Source organism: Mixophyes fleayi, chromosome 1, assembly GCF_038048845.1.
Source record: "Mixophyes fleayi isolate aMixFle1 chromosome 1, aMixFle1.hap1, whole genome shotgun sequence".
In the NCBI taxonomy this organism is placed as follows: Eukaryota; Metazoa; Chordata; class Amphibia; order Anura; family Limnodynastidae; genus Mixophyes; species Mixophyes fleayi.
Genome location: NC_134402.1, coordinates 409,662,681 through 409,681,663, shown reverse-complemented (window position 1 = coordinate 409,681,663; position 18,983 = coordinate 409,662,681). Strand labels below are relative to the sequence as shown.

The 18,983-nt window shown below is 39.5% G+C and overlaps 1 protein-coding gene across 1 annotated transcript in view; it reads left to right on the top strand.

Moving 5' to 3' along the window:
* The window catches only part of AP3B1 (adaptor related protein complex 3 subunit beta 1), a 150,766-nt gene that overhangs the window by 65,597 nt on the left and 66,186 nt on the right, over positions 1-18,983 (top strand). Inside the window, 4 exon segments of the mRNA XM_075182307.1 lie at positions 12,910-13,086; positions 16,218-16,404; positions 17,711-17,727; positions 17,729-17,960. Coding sequence (XP_075038408.1) covers positions 12,910-13,086; positions 16,218-16,404; positions 17,711-17,727; positions 17,729-17,960 — 613 coding nt within the window.

Here is an 18,983-nt window from a genome sequence, read left to right as displayed (position 1 = left end):
GGATCAATTGATTCCCCTACTATGTATATGAGACTCTAACTGTATGGTTATAATCTTTACTACTCCCTCTTTTGGGTAGTGGAATTACATTTGCTCTTCTGCAACGATTTGATAACATGTTTGGTTAATGGTGCTGAAGGAGTTCCTCTTAGGTATTTTAATACTCTTTGATGTACACCAGCTGCACCCACTGACTTATCTACTTTTCATTTTGAGAGTTCCCGTAATGCGTTTTCTGTAATACATAGTTGTGTCTACAGTAGTTTATATCATTCCCTTTAGTGTAGTTGACCACTTTGAATCTTCAACAGTAAATACAGAACAGAAATAGGTTTTTAGGCCCTCGACAATTTATTTGTCATATCCACTCTCCACTTGTAGCCTTAATCTCTTTGTTTTCTTCCTTTACACAGATTAGGGAAAGCATATTTTGTTATTCTTTAGTGACAGAGATATTTTCTTCTATTTGCACGTCAGTGGTTTTTATTGTCTGTAATATCTTTCAGGCTAACTTTATGTGTGTATAATATCTTTCAGGCTAGCTTTATGTGTGTATAATATCTTTCAGGCTAGCTTTATGTGTGTATAATATCTTTCAGGCTAGTTTTGTGTTTTTTAACCGCCTGCAATTGGGTCTGTCTAGTTTTCTTACATGCAGTTTTAGTAACAACTGCCTCTGCCTTGGAGAACCATATTGTCTTTCTCTTCCTTTCACTAACATATCTGGCAAAAAGTTCCCTTAAAATTATTTTATTTTTATTTATTCCACTGTTCCTGTGCGCCATCTACGAAGTACCAAACTGACAGATGTCCATAATTGATTCCTCATTTGATTAAAGTCACTTTCTAAATCCTTTGGGCTCTATGTACTAACTATAAAGAATTAAAAACACTATACAGCGCCCTCCTTGTTCAAAACCTTGTCGGTGTATATGTATATATAATACTGTGCAAAAGTTTTAGACAGGTGTGGAAAAAGTGCTGCAAAGTAAGAATGCTTTCAAATATAGAAGTGTTGATGGTTTATTTTTAATGGCAAAATGCAAAGTGAATGAGTATGAGATAAATCTATATCAAATCAGTATTCGCCTTCAAAACAGCATCAATTCTTCTAGGTATACTTGCACACAGCTTTTGAAGGAACTCTGCAGGGAGGTTTCAAACATCTTGGAGAACTAACAGATCTTCTGTGGATGTAGACTTGCTCATATCTTCCTGTCTTCATGTAATTCCAGATAGACCCAATGTTGAGATCAGGGCTGTGTGGGGGCCATATCATCACCACTTCCAGGACTCCTTGTTCTTTACGCTGAGGATAGTTCTTCATGACATTTGCTGTATGTTTGGGGTTGTTGACCTGCTGCAGAATAAAGTTTGAGCCAATCAGACAGCTCCTTCATGGTATTGTGCCCCACAAAAAAAAAAAGGATCTAGCGCGTAACTTTTTGATATTTATTTATAGAATTGGAAAAATAACATCGCACAAAATACATAGTGATCCTTATTAAATTTACCCAACATTTTTTTATGAACTGGCCTCCTACTGAATTGAGAGAGACTGAAAGTGCATTCAGAATTGCGAGTTAGCTTACTATAAAAAAAAAAGGGAGAAACCGCTCCACCGATAGTCTGTTCACAGATCCCTCCCGCAAACCGTCTTTATGTACTAGCAAGGAGCCGCCACAGTGCGCTTTTTTTTTTTTTTAGCAGATCAATGGGACATGTAGATATGGTTTCTTACAGCTCTATTCCCGAAACTGGAGCGTGGAAGGTTTTGGTCACGGAGGAGATGGAGGTGATTAAGCTCTATTTCTACATTTTAAGTAAATGTAGTTTTCATTTAATTATGTTACTTATAAAACAAACCAAAGAAAATTTTAAAAAATAGATAATAAAAAGCTAATAAGATCAAAATGACTAAATCCAAACTTGCTGAAATAGAACAAAAACATAGAACTGACGTCTCCTTACAGTAAAAGAAACTTTGCAGATTAAGAAACGTGAAATGGAACGAGACAAAGGGGATTATTTAGAAAACAGCTGTATACCAACAGATGTTGGCGTCTATGCTCTGGCGCGGGCTCTTTCTTAAATATATGGTGGGACTGCCCGAAACTGATTCCCTTCTGGTGCGAAATGAAAGCTTTGATAGAAATGTTAATTCAAACCCCCTTACCCTTCGACCTTAAATTTTTCATTCTACCCCTCAGGTTCCCCACGGCCACTAGGCACCAATATAAACTTGCTCGCCACATTATTTCAGCGGCCACATGTCAAATCGCCATAGATTGGAGGCAGGCTGCCCCCCCCCTTCATTCTCCGATGTGACTAATAGGATTTGGCATACGTATAAGATGGAATACATGACTAGCATTATATGAAACACAGCCAAATCTTTTAACAAGGTCTGGGACCCCTGGATGTCTCACTTCCAATACCGCTCCCCCTTTACCTATCATACCTCCTACCCTTACGTAACCCTTTTCCCTCCCATCTCATTGCCTCTGACTCAAGAGGGATTTCCCTCGCATCTCCCCTTCCCCCTCCTCCACCTCTCATCTTCTCTTTTATCTTCCTCTTTCTCTTCCTTCTCCTTTTCTTTTCTTTCTTCTCTTTTAAATATAAAAATACCGGTCTTTTATTTCATAGAATTTGTGCTATTTTATCTCTGAAGCACGGAGACTTCTACTTCACTATCCAATGTACTGAATATATTTTGTTTGATAGAACATGTATCCTTTTGCACTGTTATTTCTATTTTTGACCGCTAATAAACACTTGTTTAAAAAAAACAAAAAAAAAACCGCTGTATACCTGGCATCGCCAAGCACTGAAGTCACAAACCTTAATAGGACGGTTACAAATAAAAATGTCTTTTAACATCAACAGTCACCAATACAGAGATCAGTGCGACAAGGCCACAAAACAAGGGAACAGAAAGGAAGAGGGAAATTTTATAATTCCAGATATCCACAACACAGGATGAACAAAATTAACTAAAGACCAAATCAGTCTACTTGGAAAAGGAATGGGATTTGTTCCCAAAAATGAATATTCCACGTTGGCTATTTAGGATTGACCTATTTTACATCTACATAGTCTTTTGAATCTTGGGCTACTTTTTGCAGTGATGTCTCTTACGTAACAATGGAAGAGAAGGCAGAGGACCTACAATCTATGGGAGGATTCAAACAATTTAAGCGAAAAAGTGGTTATTGGCGATAGGTCAATAACAAAGCAATCAACACCTTCACATGAATAATCATGAAAAGATTTTAAACTTAAATCACAGAAGAAATGTTAACAAGACCATTTGACATGACAGTTAACATAGAAGTTATGTTACATCGCTTTTTCAATCCGACTATTTCTGGTATTAAAAGTCAATGTCATACATCAACTTTTCAAGAATAGTAGGGAGAAGTAGAGTAAATTACTTTTAATACCATATTTAATTTGAAACAAAAGAGAAGTGTATTGTTGGTCTGTGCGTTCTGGATTTTGGGGTTCCTATTTTTCATAATACGCCTTCAGGTTTCAGATTTTGATAAGCCATGAGCCCTAAAGTTATAATGTCCTGAATGAAAGTGCTATAGTTGCACAAATTTTATATAGTACAGATTAAATACAGGGAAAGTAAGTAAGAACACCAGGAGACAAAGCAAATCCTAAATACAGCTGCAGGAACCATTATTACACTTGAGATCAGTCATCCTATTAAACATGCCATGTTTTAATTATGCCCATCCAATGTGGCCATAGGTGTGAATAGCTGTTATCACATATATATTTAGAATATCTTTATTATCAACCGACATAGATATGGAAATAAAGTAAATGTGTAGCAAGTATCAAAATCACAAAGAGTTGGAGGCAAGTTGACCGCTCTCGATGGACAGAAGACACTGGCTCTCCTTACTCCATCCTAGATGTACTAGAAGGCTGTCTCTGCTCACAATGGACAGGAGACACTGGCTCTCCTTACTCCATCCTAGATGCACTAGAAGGCTGTCTGTGCTCACAATGGACAGGAGACACTGGCTCTCCTTACTCCATCCTAGATGCACTAGAAGGCTGTCTGTGCTCACAATGGACAGTAGACACTGGCTCTCCTTACTCCATCCTAGATGTAGTAGAAGGCTGTCTCTGCTCACAATGGACAGAAGACACTGGCTCTCCTTACTCCATCCTAGATGTATTAATAGGCTGTCTCTGCTCACAATGGACAGAAGACACTGGCTCTCCTTACTCCATCTTAGATGTACTAGAAGGCTGCCTCTGCTCACAATGGACAGAAGACACTGGCTCTCCTTACTCCATCCTAGATGTACTAGAAGGCTGTCTGTGCTCACAATGGACAGAAGACACTGGCTCTCCTTACTCCATCCTAGATGTACTAGAAGGCTGTGTGTGCTCACAATGGACAGAAGACACTGGCTCTCCTTACTCCATCCTAGATGTACTAGAAGGCTGTCTGTGCTCACAATGGACAGAAGACACTGTCTCTCCTTACTCCATCCTAGATGTACTAGAAGGCTGTGTGTGCTCACAATGGACAGAAGACACTGGCTCTCCTTACTCCATCCTAGATGTACTAGAAGGCTGTCAGTGCTCACAATGGACAGAAGACACTGGCTCTCCTTACTCCATCCTAGATGTTTTAGAAGGCTGTCTCTGCTCTCAATGGACAGAAGACACTGGCTCTCCTTACTCCATCTTAGATGCACTAGAAGGCTGCCTCTGCTCACAATGGACAGAAGACACTGTCTCTCCTTACTCCATCCTAGATGTACTAGAAGGCTGTCTGTGCTCACAATGGACAGGAGACACTGGCTCTCCTTACTCCATCGTAGATGTACTAGAAGGCTGTCTGTGCTCACAATGGACAGAAGACACTGACTCTCCTTACTCCATCCTAGATGTACTAGTAGGCTGTCTGTGCTCACAATGGACAGGAGACACTGGCTCTCCTTACTCCATCCTAGATGTACTAGAAGGCTGTCTGTGCTCACAATGGACAGAAGACACTGGCTCTCCTTACTCCATCCTAGATGTACTAGAAGGCTGTCAGTGCTCACAATGGACAGAAGACACTGGCTCTCCTTACTCCATCCTAGATGTACTAGAAGGCTGTCTCTGCTCACAATGGACAGAAGACACTGGCTCTCCTTACTCCATCTTAGATGCACTAGAAGGCTGTCAGTGCTCACAATGGACAGAAGACACTGGCTCTCCTTACTCCATCCTAGATGTACTGAGTTAGTCACGTAGATGGCTGTCTCTGCTTGCGATGGACAGAAGACACTGGCTCTCCTTACTCCATCCTAGATGTACTAGAAGGCTGTCTGTGCTCACAATGGACAGAAGACACTGGCTCTCCTTACTCCATCCTAGATGTACTAGTTAGTCACTCACAGCCTGTCTCAGCCTTTCTCTTCCTCTAGTGGAGTGGGAACAATTTTCTGGTGGTGGTGGTGATCCTGGCGCCCACTTCATGTTGCCATGTTGCCCTCTCACATGACTGTTTGTACTGAGACCGTAATTAGGGACGTGCCCATTGCTGCCTCTGTCATACCATCTTATTTTAATGGTCTGATGACCTGGCCCCTCACAAGTGACCTTTCTTTCCCATGATGGCCTTACTAATGCCATCAGTGCATTGATGAAATCTGTCACACCAGGTGCATAAACTTCCATATATAAATCATATCTTTGATAAGTAACTATATTATCTTACTGATAATTTTCTATACTAACGTCACATGCCATACTCCATAATGTAAATGTCATTTGGAGGCTATTATGTCACGACTAGCTCCTCACCGCTGCATTATGTACGTGCAGGCGACTGCCTGTAGAAGTTTCTGCATTTTGTCTTGGCCTCTGAATTTAATATGTGCTGAATTTGGCTGCACGGCTGCGTGTTCTGGGATTTGAGTCTTGGATTTGTTGTATTAATGTTGTTATAAATTTTACTTGTGCTAAGCTGATGAGATGTCATTCTCAGCGATGAAGCGCCTAATGGACCCTGGATTCAAAAAGAAAAATTCTTTATTGCAATGTTTCTCCGAGGTGTCATCCACTCTGAAATTTACTCACTGTTGTGTAAGATCCTCCAAAGTCATTTGGTACACAATATGATGATGACACAGCTGATCAGCCGAGCATAGGGCTAGCTGGGATATTCAGACAGTGCAGATTTATTCCTGTTTGTTCAACGTGTAATATATTTTACAATGTTGGTAGATTGTTGCTTGTAGGTCTTTCCTTCCCTCGCACTGCAGAGTTTTATTTTTACTGTTCTATCCTCCTTTTGTTTTGCGATTATTTTTATCAATTGATTAAAGGAACAAGTAAACCCACTTTTGATGATTTTAAAGATAGATCATTATCTGAGCATGGTTATAAGGATGGGGTTTGTGTGTCACTGAGCTAGAAGTCTTGTACTGATCTTAATTACATACTGTACTTGGTATATACATGGGTTTTTCCCCCCACGTGATTATAATGTATTCTACACACCTCCTGCAAACTTTACCAAGCATATTGCTTTTTCTGTTTCCTTTCTTTGCTTTTCAGCTATTTGTTTGTACTATTAAGCAGTGTTGTCTATTGATTGGGGGATAGTTGACAAAGCTGCTCTCTGGATACAACTATATCCAAAGAACACAACAGAGCTGTGTTGCATCCCAAGGCAATTAAACATTTAAAGGGAAAATATTAAAGCATTGCTGAAAAGCACAGAATGAAGCAATAAAGCTGTGTATTTAGGAAAAATTTGCACCAATAATTAAATATATGTCAAGTTGATCAACCCCATTAACGCTATATATTTTGTTGTCCTTGAAGCTATAATATTTTAGGAAGCTTTTTCATTTGAACCATCATAAGCTTCATTTTAAAAAGATATTCACAATACATTAAAATGATAAGCTTCAAGTGATGAACTGTGTGATGTAGAGAACACTAAATTGATTGTAAAGTTTCAGAAGATCAGAATCTGTCTGTATTAGTAATGTGGGAGGAGCAGCTTCCAAAAAAAAGATGTTGCAGAAGTGAAGTGCGTTTGATTATCAGGCACATTACTCATGTTAGATTAGATATTAAGACGAGGCTAAATTATAATTTCCCAAATATTGCTACAGCAGCAAATGGCTCATTAAATGCAGACTTTATGATAAATAGCTTTTCTCGTTAATAAAAAAAAGCACGTGGATGAGAGCAAGTCGTATTGCATATTTTGCTATTTTCATTAGGAGAAGTATATGATGAGGTTATAGTTACATACATAAAACATTATGCGTTGTACATAGTGTGTTATGGTGATAATGGTTTGGTATTGGCAATCCTTTTGTAGTCTGCGTCTATGAGATCCTGTTTATTTTCGGCAGTATCCATATAAGATCACTCATGTAAATTTGACATTTACTACCAGGGTTGATTTGACACACTTGGTGGGATTGGCACATTTGGTTCCGGTGGAGATCCCTGGTGAGACCCTCCGCCTGAGGTCCCCCACCCTGCGGTGCATTATGTGGGATGGAGAGAAGAATCACTGCTCCGGTCATCTGACTGATTCATCGCTTCTTCTGGCACTGTTGGCACAGACATAATGTGACCAATTGAAGTCTGCATCAGTCACATGAGCTCACCAGGTGATTCTCTGTGTGCGCTGCAGATGAGGAAAGACCAGAAACATGTCATTAGTTTGCAGTAAGCGCTTCTCCAATAAGTTTCCACCCACCAACCCTGCACAGAGCATCTTCTAGTATAATCTGTGATGGTGCTAGCTCCTAGCTGCTTCCTTATGAATTTATATGATGGGTATATATCAGAGCCAGGTCATCCATTAAGCATCCTAATCTCCACATAGGGCCCAGTGGGCACTGAGTGGCCTGGGTGATTCTAACCTGTTTTTTATGTTTTGTTTTTTGACAAAAGGAGAGAGTGAAGGGGACCCATAGTAGTATCTCCTCTAGGTCTGGGCTGGGGTTTGTAGTCATTTAAGTACAATTGTGACATCTGGGGAAAAAAGGCTATTTTGACAGTAGGTAATATGTTCCAGCCTTACACTCATTGAGCTAATCTCAAGCAGAGCAATTGATATAAGAGAGATATTTGCAATACACAGAGTGCAGTGTAAAGTATTTGGGATGGTGTGGTATACTTCGTCTAGTCCTGGGATTCATAACTATTGTTTTGGCAATAGGCCCACAGTAAAGGCTATATCACTTTGTACAGTTATATGTATAGTATGTCTGTAGACCCTAAGGGGGCAGTTCAGTCCCTGCAATGTGCTATGAAGCCTTCGGGAACGGTCATGAAGGTGCTCCGCACCGATGTATCTTTACTGATTTTTCTTCAAATCATGTGAACGTGCGCAGGAAAATTAGCGCAGCATGACATCGCCATGAACTCTTGCAGCTCATCGCAAGGAATTGTCCCCCCCCCCGCCTTAAGGTTCTTCTAATTGTTTATTTTATTACGCACTCTCTCATTGAGAGGCTATCGCATGGTTGGATCCTCCAGCACGGCTTCTTAAGGTTTCTTCATACGTTAGAGGAACAATTAAGGCATGACCGCAATGTGTTGTGTGTTGCCATCATAGATGGGGTTAATGTTTCAGCACAGAAAATTATTTACACTTTGGATAAATTTATCAACCTGCAGATTTTAAAAAAGTGGAGATGTTGCCCATAGCAACCAATCAGATTCTAGTTATTTTGTAGAATGTACTAAATAAATGATGGCTAGAATCTGATTGGTTGCTATAGGCAACATCTCCACTTTTTCAAACCCCCTGCTTGATGAATTTACCCCCAGGAGATTAGACCCAGTGACTTGGGGATATAACAGTCCCATCAGTTGCGTGTCCCTGGCAAGTAACCATGTAGGATGATGCAGACTCGTCATACACTCTTATAGAGAGGAACCATTCATTTTTTTCTTAGCTAAATTAGACTTGGAAACTAAACCTAAACATGCACTACTGGTATGGCCAAAATAATGTTGAATTTAGGGGCCAACAGGATCATTTACATTGTATCTACTGGCTGTAACATAAGTGACTATTCTTATTAATACAGTATGACTCACAGGATATGTTCATCATATATTTATCTGCAGGTAGGAGTGTGTAGAATGATGCATCATTTTCCTTTTGTACAACAGGATTCAGTATCTGCTGAAGACGAAAGCTTGTTTTGCTTTCTCTAGAAGCCTATTTAAGTGAATGAGGAGCATTTTAAGGATGTATCCCTCCCAACACTGGAGGATTTTAAAGCGGGACAGTCGGCAGAAGGGGATGTGTCTGTCAGTATTGGGGCGTGGTCACACCCCTGGGGGAGTGCCTAGCACCCTGACAGCGAGAGGCCATCCTTTAACCTTCTCACTAATTCTCTCCTATGCAGAACAGCAGTGAGTGCATTTACCTCCCAACATTCTGGCCTGAGCCAGACATAGTCCACAAATGGGGACCGTCCCGCCTAGATCGGGGCAGTTGGGAGGTATGAGCATGTTAAGGGTGAAGTACAACAGCTATTTTACATTAGTATATCGAATGCTGTGTGTTATTGAGCTGAAGTAAATAATACATGAAATGGAGTTGTTATACATAACTAAATATGCCCACCGTGATCTCTGTCCCTGCTTTGCAGCTGGTTGCTGTGTTACGGGGGAGGATCTTCTCCAACTAAACAGGCAGACAGTGACTGACAGCTCAGCCAGACTTGCTTTTAGAAATGCACAGTGTGGATTGGTGGGATCATACATAGGGGCAGGGCTAGTGATGTTACAGCAACTCGTTCTCAACTTTTCAACCTGTGTCAGGTCCTGTCTTAATGATTTGGGAGGTTTTCCAACCATTTTTATTAAAGCTGCAGTAGAATGTCAGGTTAGCACAGAACTATGTATTTTAACTTCAGGGTTGAATTTCAATATTGGGCTTTGGTGTTCAGGAGCATATTTGAAGTGCTCCAAAGAGACATCTGTGTTGAAAAACCCTTAGTGCTGACTCAGACACTCCGCTTCTTACATAGCATTAAAATGTAACCCAGCATGACTACATCAAGGAGAAGTATTGCAGGAATGAGATTAGTTAACCTGTAAGTAGCGAGCTGCCTGTGTTATCCAAACTGATACAGACGCTATGACTGATAGTAGGGAGCCTTACAATAAAGGGCCATGAGGACTGCATATACAGGTTCTGAAGCAGAGTGTAAGATCTCATCTATTTTATTTTTTTTACTGTTTATTTTTAAATGATAACATACATGTATATAGTACTACAAGCAAAATGCAATTGTCCTCTTGGAGACTGGCTTGAGGCTGAAAAGTAATTTCACGGCAAATACTGGGCAAATACCTTAGGTATCTAGAACTTTATATTAGAATATTCATAATGTTCGCTATATTTACTGACACACTGTAATAAAGGTATCTAACCTTCACATACTCTTTAAGAATTAAGAAACATAGTATAAAACAAGAAATATTAATACTAACACAAGTTAAAGAAATGTTCTAGATTAAGACACTAACTTGCAATAAAGCAAGTTTTTGACATTCGAAAAGAAAATGTGGTTAATTAAAAGTGGGTTATGATGGGAAAGCAAAGAGCCAATAAACCATATAATCATTAACATTACATTGGCTATGTATTTTTATTGTTTTAATAAACCTAAAACATCTGTCTGTGGTATAATTATTCTAATATCCCAGAAGCCATCTCACAAAGTTATTTTAAAAAAATAAAAAAAAATAGCACACACAAGCTGATCCTACAGCACCTGGGGGAATATCGGGCCATTTGCTGTATATCTGATATAATATTGCAGTGAGTGAGGCCAGCCTAGTGCTGGTTATACACCGCATTAAGAACACAAGCTGTGTAACAAAGCTTGCACTTGCCAGCTGGTGGGTGGATCAGTGTTGGGCACTTCATTGGCTCTTTTGGGTTTATTTGTAGTGAATAATGCAGGCAGTGTCCCAACCGCAGACACAAGAGGAAGTGGGGATGGGGTCATTGGAACAAATAGGTTTCATTCTCATACTCTTATACGTGCTTTTACTGCCATTAAAATATATCAGTAGCTAACTGTCCGAAGGGAGATAAATATATTCTATTCCATTTTCAGTGGCCATAAGACAAACCCTCTGTGGCAGAACACCGGTCTCTGCATCATGAGTCCCTAAGTGCCATGTATTCATACTGTGCTTATATTCTTATGGAGACGTGATAGAGGTTTGCAGGTATTTTGTGAATCAACCTTTCTGATCCGTACTGAAGACTGGCTCTGTGTGTACTTCTGTTTATCTACAAGCTATTTGCGCTAATTTACCATTGCTCATTCTTCTTTTCAAATGGATTAAATAGAGGCGAGTGGTGCTTTTAGCTGCTGCTGTTCTGGGTTAAGCTTGTGAGATCTGCATTGTTCTTTAAGTGGGTCCCTTTTGCAGTACATAATTTGTACAATTTCCTTTTTATATTCACTTCTGTGACTACTTGTGGAAGCGCGGTGGCGCGGCTTAGCTTTTTCTAATATAGACACAGTAACAAGATTGCAAGTACTATTGATGTGCCCGAGTTAAGAAAGTGCACTTAACTGTTGGTTAAATGCTTGTGCCGTGCAGCAGAACCTCTGCCTGTTCTGGATGCGTTGCGGCATTAAGCAAGATAGTAATGGAAGTAATATATCCTGGGGCTTTTCCTTTTCAGCAGAGACCATGACCTTTCAAACGCTAGCGGTGGCCTTTCTCTGCTTCCATTAATGGAAGAACCCACATGGTATTAAGGCAACTTAAACAGGAAATAAGTGCAGTTTACTAGGGATATTATGTGTTCATTATATAAGTATCTTAAGGATCGTTCTTTCCTTCTGCACTTTTAGTAATGGAAATACGATTCCAGTCTTAGACAGTTTGGTTCATATTTACATAAGTACTACATAAACTTAATATTGATTGGCATTTTATGCTACGTACATGAAACCTGTGTCTATATATTTCTTGGCTTACAGACGTTTAAAGCATAGTTATTCTTTTCTTAGTATTTTATTTTAACACACACATCTCTATCTATTCACTATTCTGTTCGGAGACCCTCTGGCTGGTAAAAATAAAAAAAATAGAACCGACAAACAATCATGGGACAGTGCCCCCTTGTGGTCACATTATCCTGAAACAGAAAAGAAAGCCATGTATGCTTGACATTACAAGCAGTGCCATTTAAAAATTAACAAAACCTTAACCTTTTAAAAGCTTGTTTTATTAAATTTACAATAACATTTATTTTGTTTGATATAGGAAAGGGGTGAAATGTAACATTATGATATACACTTTCGCTTACTGAGAGCAGTTTTGATGTGTTCTAAATGCTGCTTCAATACTTTGTTTTGGTTTTTTTTGGTGTTTTTTTTTGTCAGTTTTGTTGAGTTTGTTGGTAAAATATATTGATTGTGGGCAACATTCCATAGGCGGCTCTTAAACCGCTCCTGAGTAGGTGCCCTAAGTCGGAAAAGACTGCGTTTTACTCAAATACATTTTTTTAAACAAGTTGTGACTTTACATTAGTTACTTTTACACACACTGTGGGGCAGATGCAATAGGCCGTGTGGTGCCGCACTTCGCCTGCTAATACGGTACAGATATCTCTTCTTGTTTTCCTCACGTCTCTATGGGCCGCAAGGGAAAATGAGCGGAGATTTTGGTGAACACTTTGACGCGATGTGTATCCGCGGAATGTTCCAGAGACACATTGCGACATCTGGCAGCTTATTGAATCTGCCCCTATGATTGTTACGCGCTTTTCATTGAAGCATTTATGTGGTACTGTTGTTTTATACTTTGTGTCCTTTCACACACATCTGAGGAACTGTTGAGGTGTGAAATTTTTTTTTTTTTCATATGCAGGTTCCCATGGCAAGAGCCAGCATTCTGTGGCTTATTGGAGAGTATTGTGAGAGGGTGCCCAAGATCGCCCCCGATGTTCTGCGGAAGATGGCAAAGAGCTTCACTAATGAGGATGACCTTGTGAAGCTACAGATATTAAACCTGGCAGCCAAGCTTTACTTAACCAACTCCAAACAGGTAAGACAACGTGACTCTTCTCTGTGATGTGTGATCTTGGCTTCCATGGCATGTTGAAAACCGCTTCTCCTCCTGTCTACAGGCGCAATTCATTACACTGCGGTGTAATAATACACAGATGTGGGAGGTGTGAGCCCAGACTGGAGAGGGACTGGCTTTGGTATAGGTGGGACCAGACAAGGAGGTTGAGCTGCATTAAGATGTATGAAGCCAGGGAAGGTGGGGCTTAGAGTGCTGGATGTGTAGGAAATAGTATTTATTACCTGCCCGACTGTTATATATTCATGACGACAGCACAATGTGCCATTCGGTGTTAAATACGATGGTTAGTTTAGGTGAAAGTTCCAGTTTATGGTTCACTGTTTCTTTAAGTTTCTGGTTCTCCTCTGAGTGCTGTGGTTTCCTGCTTTTTTGCATTTTGTTTAAAGTTTATCTGCATTGGAATTTCCGCTTCAGTGATATCCCTGGTGGCATCATAATCAGGGTCTCCTAAGCCTGTCAGTAATGAATGCCTGGTCATCTCTGCAATCAAATCTGGTATTGGATAAAATGACTGAGTTTTGTGGGCGACAACACAGTGCGAGACATTTCCCCACACACACCATACATATTTATATACAGACACCCACTGTTTGCCCCTCTTCTCCTCCGCTTAGTCCCTTTGCCCTGTTTGTTGGGCTTCCTCTCTGCTGGCTCTCACCTTGGATGCAGCAGCTGCTTCTCCACTTAATCCTCTAATGACTCGTGTGCTCAGGTGACGCAGGGAAGTAACTTCTCCACCTGTACCAAGTACCTGCTCCAGATTGTAGTCTAAGGTGGCAAGCAGCCGCTGGGATTGGGTGCTTGTTAGAGGATGGGACCCGTACACAGTCTGGCGGCACATTGAATGAGGCTGCTGCATAGTTACTATAGCTGCTTCCTTCTCTGCGGCTTATTTGTTTTATCTGTCTGTGGAAACCATTTATAAACAGGGACTATAGGTGAGAACAGCAAGATGCTCACTGTTCTAGTAGCTCTGCATCTGCCGCATACTCCAGCCATAGTACTTACACACAATATTGGGTCTTAAAAGTGCATTTTATAGTCTGAAAGTGGTATATCTGAACTAAAATTAGATCAGGCTGATACTTAGTTTATTATGTCATAGATCCCCTTATTGACTCCTGCGCTTACAATCCTTTAAAAAGTAAAGAAAAAACAGCTGATACGAAATAAAATAATTGAAACATAAGCAGAGATGTCCTTTTGTAACAGGCCTGCACTCTATTCCTGTCCACGCCAACACACAGGGCATCCAGATCTAGCGGGAGCTGAAGATTGACTACAATAAAAAGTGTTCAGACCATAGTCCTGCGCACCTTAAAAATAAACAATATATCAAATGAAAACGGGCAGATGAGCGGAGTAGATTTAAGGGTCATTTTTCAGAAAATGATTTATGTGCATTATTCCTATAATAGCTTAGGTAAGATAAAGGATACTTATTCCATATGTGCTACATAAAGAAATTACAACCTGTTCATACAAATATACTCCGTGTAGTTAATTCTAGAGCAAACAACAAAAATGCAGATAATAAGATGTGTCCAGCAATGATTCCCGACCAGTCTGCCTGGACTGGCGCTAAGCTGGAGGTGTCTCCGAAAGTCAGGTTCAGTTGCCTCTAAAACTGTTAAAGAAAACATCTTCTGATAGTCATTGTTTGACATCATTGTTTAATATGAGAAATGTAGTTTAATAGATGAAAGAAAAACCCAGCATTTAATTTATAATGGCTTTTTTCTTTACTTAACATTTATTAAGATATAAAGCTTAAGTCACAAAATTATCGAAGAGTTACAAGGTAACAATCTCTGCAGATGTGACATTAAATTAAACCGGTTGGAGAATATAGATTTAAAATTCTATTACTTTAATTGGCAAAAAAAGGAATACAACAGTAAGGGAACCAGGAAAAGGTTGTTGTAGCTGCTTACATGGCCACTTGTATTAATTCTGAGTGGGTGGTAATGTAAGGTCAAGCATATGGGAATAAGAACACCTTAATATTATGGCAGGTTTAGACGCTGAGACCTCTCCCTTCCCGCGTGATTAGAAGTAATTCTTAAAGCTGCTGAAAACATTTTTCTTATTCAGTTCAGTACACCAAGTATATGAATTTGCTTCATTAGTTTAAATAACCACATTTCACACTCTGTGCTTGTTATTTGAGGCATTTGTGTCTTTATTTGTGCTGTATACACATAGTTACCAACAGAATATGTTGTGACTATTTTTAACAAACATTTATGCATTTCCGATGCATCTAATTTAGAACATAATGGTAAAATTTGGTTTCCTGTAGGCTGTTATAAAAGCGATCTTGATGCAGTTTTAATGTAGCGCGTTCAACGGCTGAATTAAGAAATGATGTAAACTCCACCATAAAACAAGCTGTTACCTTACATAAATAAATGAACAATATTACCGGAGGCTGTAAGCACTCTTTTATCTTGGTTTTTAGAGGGCATCAGCAGCTTGCTTTTATAAAAAAAGTAACGGCTAAATGCACTGCAAATAATTTGCAGTAATCCAGTTCAATGATTCATGTGTCTCCTTTAATGGGTCGTAATTCAGAGCAAAGTAACAGAGTATAGAGAGAGCGCGGACCCTAGTCCTGCCAGGGACACTCTCTCTTCATAAAACACACCTCAGATGAAACACTTTGCCAGCCCCTAATGCCCGCTGATGTTTTGATGTCCTGCATATTTTCTCGATTAAGTTTTGAGTGCCATGTTTTTAGTTGTATTTCCACATTCATTATCCTCACGTAGACCTTTCAGTAGGTTTGCCATATATGATTATTTTTTAATGATGCCTTTCTTTCCACTTCAGCAGTTTAATAATCTAGCACATGGCTGCTTTGCTGTAGTTAGCATTCACCTCCCGGCTCAGAACAGGGCATGTGCTTTGGCTTGGATATTCCATTTGCAGCTTGAGAAATGCCTATTCCCCACGGAGCAGCATACGTTTGCCTTAACCGTTCGATTGTATTAGCCCTTTAAATATGTTTACCGAGTGTTATCAAGAATTATAAATAACTTGGGCTGTCATCTTACTTTTCTGTGTTTTTTTTCTTTCCTCCTGACCAGACAAAGTTGCTTACTCAGTACATATTAAGTCTGGGCAAATACGATCAGAATTACGATATCAGGGACCGCACGCGTTTTGTAAGACAGCTCATTGTTCCAAATGAAAAGAGCGGAGCTTTGAGTAAATATGCCAAAAGGATCTTTTTGGTCCAGAAACCTGCCCCCATTCTTGAATCTCCATTTAAAGGTATGTCAAATATGTCCTCGTTATTTTGGTTGTATGTTGCAGACAGTAATGCTATGTTATGTATAAATTGTACACTGTAGGGTCATGAGTCTGATGTTAAAGGTTAACGCCACTCCAGAATGGTAAAACACTATTTTTCCTAACTGAAAGCATTATGTTGGGTGCCACAACTTAATGGAGTAACTCCACATACTTGAAATAGGGCTTATGCCTGCAAATGAAGACTTGGTCATGCCCATTTGCAGATATTATGTAAATACTTGAATACCTGACACACGTTCTCTACATCTGTAACCATGGAAACAGCCAGAGCCGTGAAGTTTGTCAGATATTCACAACTTGGGCACCAAATGGTACCAGCAGCTTTTTTTTTTTTTTTTTTAAGAAATATTCTTTGCCAATACTTTTAACTGCTAACGGAGTTAAATTGAATAGGCTGATTTATCCATTGCATCGGTTGGGAGCATATGTGAAGAAACATTTATCTATTGCCATTAGTACTTCAATTAGTGTGGACCTACCACCGTGCAAGTAATCATATGCACAGTACAACTCCCAGCTCCAACCAAGGATTATTGCAGTTACAATTCAGAAGCTGTTACAGGGCTGAACGTTGTTTAAACTGGTTTGTTAAACATTGAATATTTGACACATAGTAGTTAACAAAAACAATGCTTTTATAAGCAAATCTGGCTTGATATGAACAATACAAATCACTGTTTTATTAGCTTATTTCGTTCTGTATCTAGAGAGAAAAGTCCCCTGTGACACGTCACCAGTATTTAGCTTAACTGAAGAATGTATATTAAAAAAATCCCTCTTGTATCAATCATAGATTGTACTAAAGACAATTTAATGTTTATTTCAGAACTTTGAGGATTTTGTTGTGTTTTAGTAATCGTGTAGAATCATTGCTAATTTCTGTTGTAATGGTGTTTGGTGTAGCAGAAAAACAACAATTAAAATTCTGAATGAGCTGGTGGCAAGCCCTGTATATGGATTGTTTAACTGTGCTGTCATTCTTAATATCTACTGTACAGTCATTTTTATGGAAGCTACATTTCAGTGCAGCACCTCTAAAACACAGTGATTAGCTTTTATATTGACCATTATGGAGGAGATTATTGTAATGTATAGATTGAAATAATTATCCTGACCTTTTGGAGGCCTCTCTGGTTTATAGTGAAATCCAAGTTAATGTAACAGCAGTGATTCCCTTTCTTGGTAATAGTTCCTGTTTGTGCTACGGGGCTCATGTGTTACATTGTAATCAGCTGTTTGTTTGTCTGTTTTTTTTGTTCAATAGATAGAGATCGTTTTCAGGCTTGGTACGCTGTCTCATACACTGAACACTAAGGCTTCTGGGTACCTGGAGCTAACTGATTGGCCGGAAGTAGCACCTGATCCCTGTGTTCGCAATGTAGAAGTAGTTGAACCGGTATGTATTTTTCATAGTGTGTGTGTGTTAAAAAAATGGAAAAAAAATTCAATTGGGGCACAAGCAAAAATTAGGGGTATTTCTGTGAAAAAAATTCCGCGCAAGGTGTCTTGTACCGGTTTTGGAGACGCGTTGCACTGCTTTTTTTTTTTTTCTTGCTTTTTTTTTTCCTTTCCATTGTACAATTGAATCTCCCACTAAGGGTGAGACTGATAACTTCCCTGCCCTCATGCTGCAGACACTGTAAATCTGCACACACAGATCACAGAATCACCGGTGGAGCACATGGGTGTGACTAATTAATGGGTCAGCTAGTTAGTGCATTTGTGCAAGCTTAAATAGCTGGACTTATGTTGTGTGCGGGCGCGGATCGACGTCAGCCGCTGACTAGTGAGGGGACTGTGTCTAGCCAGCAGCAGGCTCACATGGAATTGTAAATACTTTGGTTTGTTTTTGTGAGTTGCTGGAACTACAAGAGTTTCTGTTTCTACCATCCTGACATTTCTGAATAAACTACAGCAACGTGGTTCAGTGTATGTGTGTGTGTGTATATATGTATATATATATATATATATATATATATACTATATATATATATTATATATATATATATATAATTTTGATTTTGTTATCTAAACATATTGTTGAAATCATAATTAATAATGGTTTTATTTCCATGGATGAATAAAAATGCACCATTTCATAGTTCCATGTGCTTTACTGAGAATGTATTTTTCTTTCTGGTTTTCACAACCTTATCATGAAGGTGACACTGCTGCTATTGGCGACACTGCTGCTATTGCTGACTATTCCGCAATATTTGTCCTTGGCTTTTCCGCATTTTTCACAAATACTAAAGTTCAGTTCACACAATTATTATTTGTAGGGCCTGTTGCTGTTTTTACGGGTTAGCTCTCGGCCTTTTGGGGGAGGAGAATATTCTCACAACCCTCCAAACTAATACAAGAGTGATGGTCTTTCCTCTGGAATACCAACAATTTGCACAGTACAACTGCCTCCCTGGTCCTTCTTATTACTGGTGCACTGTGGGAGAGCCGCTGGAGAGCAGGTATCCGACACACTGCCTGTAATAATGCCATGTCTATAGTCCATGCATTGGATCCTTCCTCTCTTGCTTGCA